General features: G+C 40.9%; 1 protein-coding gene across 3 annotated transcripts; it reads left to right on the forward strand.

Moving 5' to 3' along the window:
* The first annotated feature begins 545 nt into the window (after positions 1–545).
* Positions 546–4,237, forward strand: LOC110896164 (TATA-binding protein-associated factor 2N). Of its 3 annotated transcripts, none has more exons than XR_004874034.1 (3): positions 546–701; positions 1,566–3,514; positions 3,871–4,237. XR_004874034.1 is itself a non-coding variant. In XM_035980515.1 (2 exons), the coding sequence occupies exon 2, from the start codon at positions 1,605–1,607 to the stop codon at positions 3,456–3,458; it is 1,854 nt and encodes a 617-aa protein (XP_035836408.1). In that variant the 5' UTR covers positions 549–701; positions 1,566–1,604; the 3' UTR covers positions 3,459–3,774. The 3 variants fall into 3 exon arrangements, 1 of the variants encoding a protein (XP_035836408.1); XR_004874035.1 differs by having other exon boundaries at positions 583–738; XM_035980515.1 differs by lacking the exon at positions 3,871–4,237 and having other exon boundaries at positions 549–701; positions 1,566–3,774.
* Positions 4,238–4,524: the final 287 nt, after the last annotated feature.

The following is a 4,524-nucleotide window of genomic DNA, read 5'->3' on the forward strand; positions in this document are numbered from 1 at the left end:
GAGAGAGCGTGAGAGAGAGAAAGAAAATGGTGGCAGTGATGGATCGGTGGCGGATCGGTGGTGCTGGCATACGTCGGTGAGTGGGGTTTTGGATTAGGTTATGGCGGTGGGGCTTGATCAGTGGTGCTGGCATACGTCGGTGGTGGTGGTGTGGCTCGATTTGTTGGCGGCAGCTAGGATACGGTGGTGGCGGTGGTGATGGAGGTTGGTTGAACACAGAGAGAGGGTTGAGGAGAGGAAGAAGACGACCACTTGTGTGGATTTATATGCATACATTTCTAATTTTTTATCTTTTTTTAATATATGGGTAAAATTACCAATCTGTCCTCATGTGCCTTGCACATGATTAGACTTAACTGAAAAATTTGACCTTGTTATTGCTAAAGGACGAAAAGTGTACTGAGTTTTTCAAATAAAGGACCATGGCTGTAATTATTGAAGTTAAAGGTCATCCATTGTAATTGAGTAAAAACATAAAGGACGAAAAATGTAATTTACCCAAACGTGACAGTAATTAAAAGACAAAGGTACTAATTGAATTGGGTATGAATAAAAGGGCGAAAGCAAATAAGAAATTAGGTATACGATTATTATTATTATTATTGTTATTACTACAATACAATAGAATACAATACAATTGTAGAAAGATAAGATCGTGAATTTGCTTTGAACAGTGAATACACACACACACACAGATGCAGGTAAGCGTTTTCCGTCAACTCTGCTCTCCTAAAACCGGTTAGCACCACCATATATTTTATCATTTTCATGTCGTTTTTGCATCAATCGAGCTTCGATCCGATTGTTGTTATGTTCTTTACTCGTTTCTTCTTGATCGTTATGTTATATAGCTGTGAAGATTAGGTTAGATTTATCATAATTTTGATTGTTTGGGGGAATGATGGAAATCGTGATCAGGAAGATAAGTTTTTGTGTTTGGATCTATATGTATATATTGTTAGGTTTTGACTTTTGAAATCTATAATCGAGTTTCGTTACTTGTTTGTTCCAGAAAATTAAATATTTAATCTTCTTTTTGTTGGTGTATCAATTGGATCATTTTCTGATTAGTAATTCTATCAACAAAGTCAAATTGAATTAGTCAACAGACTGGATTGAAGCTATTTGTTTGCCCCAGTGATATTGTTACATCCCTTGGTTGTGAGTTTAGGTTTCTTTAAGGACATAAATTTTAAGTTTGCTAACCGTTTAATATATCGTCAACAACTCAGCAATTAAGTTTAAAAAATGCCACCTTAATGTTGTGCAAGTGTTGTAGTAATCGCTAGTCGGGCGGTGGGGTGGACACTGGTGATTAATCGGCGCCTAGTCGGGATTTTTACAACCAGTTTAAGCTTTCTAATGAAGCTAGCTAAATTAGGGTTTATAGTAAGTATGTTTACTTACTAGTATTGTTGGAGGAATAAAGAAAGCATGAATTGTTATAAGATTTGATGTTTACTTTAAATAAGAAATCCAGATCTTCTTTGGGCTATCATGATTTATGACAACCAGGGCTCATTATTTATTAGTCTTTTTCTTTTTTTGTATATGATATCATGCAGGTTAAGGTATATCGTTGATTGACTCATCGTGTTCACTTGATGGCTGAAGAACATTTAGATTTTGGAGATGAGGAATTTGGCGGGTCTCAGAAGATGCAATATCATGGCGATGGGGCAATCCCTGCACTTGCAGATGATGAGATTGTAGGTGAAGATGACGAATATGATGATCTGTACAATGATGTTAATGTTGGTGAAAATTTTCTTCAAATGCAACGTGCTGCTGAGTTACTACCATCTGCTAATGCTGGAAACGGAAAATTCCATGATCAAAAACCCAATGTTGTGGAAACACAACCCGAACCTACGTCACAAGACTTAAATATAAACACAAACATACCCAAACCCGTTTATCCAAGTACTGGCTTGAGTAAAGAAGGGCTGACCGTTGACCTTTCGCAAAAAAGAATGGTTCCTCAAGTGAGTAACGATACAGGTTTTCACGCCCCCCAAAACTCCCTGGTTGAACCCGTTCCGGGGCCCGTTGGAAATGAATCTGGACCTATGTTAAATTCAAATATAAGTCATGATCCAGCTGGCGTTGGCGGTCCTCAAATGCCAGGTCATCAGATGGGTGTGAATCAAGTTCGACCACCAGCAGACAATGGTGCGACCACTCTGTTTGTTGGTGAGCTACACTGGTGGACAACAGATGCAGAGCTGGAAAATGTTTTATCTCAATACGGAAGAGTAAAAGAAATAAAGTTTTTTGATGAACGGGCTAGTGGAAAGTCGAAGGGATATTGTCAAGTTGACTTTTATGATTCAGGTTCGGCTGCTGCTTGTAAAGACGGGATGAACGGTTATGTTTTCAATGGAAGACCATGTGTGGTGGCATTTGCTTCCCCTCAGACTATAAGACAAATGGGTGCTTCTTATGGTAACAAAAATCAAGGACCAACCATTCAGTCCCAGGCGGAACCACCAGGGCGGAGACCGGCGAATGACATGGCGGGAAGAGGCGGTGGGAATAATTTTTCCGGCGGAGATACAGGGCGTAATTACGGGCGGGGTAACTGGGGCCGAGGAGGAGGGCAGGGGGGTATGAATCGGGGGAATATGAGAGGTAGAGGGGGTATGGGACCAAAGAATATGAACACACCTGGGTTTGGAAATGGTCCAGCTGGTGGCGGTTATGGGGGCCCGGGTTTCGGCGGCCCTCCTGGTGGGTTCATGCCGCCTCAAGGTATGATGGGTGGTGGTTTTGATCCGACGTATATGGGTCGTGGAGCGGGTTACGGTGGTTTTCCAGGATCCGGTTTTCCCGGTATGATGCCACAGTTTCCGGGTGTTAATACGATGGGACTTGCTGGGGTGGCACCGCATGTGAACCCCGCTTTCTTTGGGCGGGGGATGGGTGGCGGTGGTATGGGGATGATGGGTACTGGTGGGATGGAGGGACCTCAAGCAGGAATGTGGGGTGACACTAGTATGGGTGGGGGGTGGAATGGAGAAGAACAAGGTCAAGGTCAAAGAACTCGAGAGTCAAGTTACGGTGGTGAAGATGGCGGTTCAGAATACGGGTATGGTGGCGGTGAGACTAGCCATGAAAAAGTAACGACCAATAGGTCAAACGCTGTTTCTCGTGAAAAAGAGCGTGAATGGTCTGGAAATTCAGAGAAAAAGCACCGTGAAGAGCGGGACCCGGACCGTGATCGTGATCGTTACAACAAAGATTACAAATACAAAGAGGAAAAAGACAGTTACCGGGACCACCACCGTCAGAAGGACCGCACCACTGATTACGACGACGACTGGGAACATGGTGGTCGGTCTTCAACACGGTCCAGGAGCCGATCCCGAGCCATGCCTGCAGAAGACGACCACCACCACCACCGTTCACGATCAAGGGACGCAGATTATGGGAAACGGAGACGCATGAGGTCAGATTAACATTAACCGGTGGTCATACTACACCATATGCAGAAATCAGCTTCAGGATTTAAAAAGTAAGTTGTACACATTTGGAAGCGAGGCGTAGATTATACGATAATATAATCCCTACAGACTTCCATGCTTTATTTATTCTGGTCAAACCGTATAATTACATTTGTAGTTTTTTTTTTTTTTTTTTACTTTGGTTACTAATAGTCCTTCTGCAACCTTTATTAGGGCATGTGACCTTGAAAACTCAAAACTGTTTTATCTTATTATTCTTGTGATAACTTAGTATAAATATGACTATGATACCATAGATTTAGATTCTAAATTGTAGATAGTAAATTGCATGATGTGATGATTATGAGCAGGATAGTTGTTGGATAAAAATTATAATATTTAACATCTGGTGCTTAATCGTATTCAGGGAACGTTATGACTTGGGCGAAGCAGACCTGATTCATTGGTTTCTATGAAATTGGCTAAGTTATATTTTGCATCAACTGAATGACTGCTGGAACACACCAAATTATAAGTTTATATTTTTCATGCTGTCATTAAGTATTTGATTTGTTGTATCGAGAATCTGTTTATGTTGTTTAGAATCGAGTGTCGGGTATGCAGCCCATTTTTCAGTTGTAAATACCGATGTAATGTATGCAGCGTTTAAGCTCCAAAATGGGGATGTAATGTGTAGATGTAGATCATGCTAATTTTAGGCTTTGGGTTGCTTCCTGTATTTTAAAAGGGCTGCAATTCAAACAGTTTTCCGCATGCTTTGTATGCTTTAGCTTTCTAGTTGTACATTGTAACATGTTTTTTTTTTTTTTTTTTTTACGTTGTATAACGAACGCAGTAGAGCTTTTTATTCTCGGCTAGGAACACATGTTCTGTACGAAACTTTCTGTACAGTCCACTGCTTTTGGGTTTGGCATTTCCATAATGTATCCTATTTTTTTTTTTTCATATGAGCATTATTGTGTTTTATTGCTTGTTTTATCCTAATCGGGATGTCGTTATCTTGTGTTAGAACATGTCATCTACCTGTTTGTTAGGTCTGGTAATCGACATGATTATGTGC

This window comes from Helianthus annuus, chromosome 12 (genome assembly GCF_002127325.2).
Source record: "Helianthus annuus cultivar XRQ/B chromosome 12, HanXRQr2.0-SUNRISE, whole genome shotgun sequence".
Lineage (NCBI taxonomy): Eukaryota > Viridiplantae > Streptophyta > Magnoliopsida > Asterales > Asteraceae > Helianthus > Helianthus annuus.

Coding starts and splice junctions, on each gene's coding strand:
- LOC110896164 (XM_035980515.1), top strand. CDS start 1,605: ATGGCTGAAGAACATTTAGATTTTGGAGATGAGGAATTTGGCGGGTCT.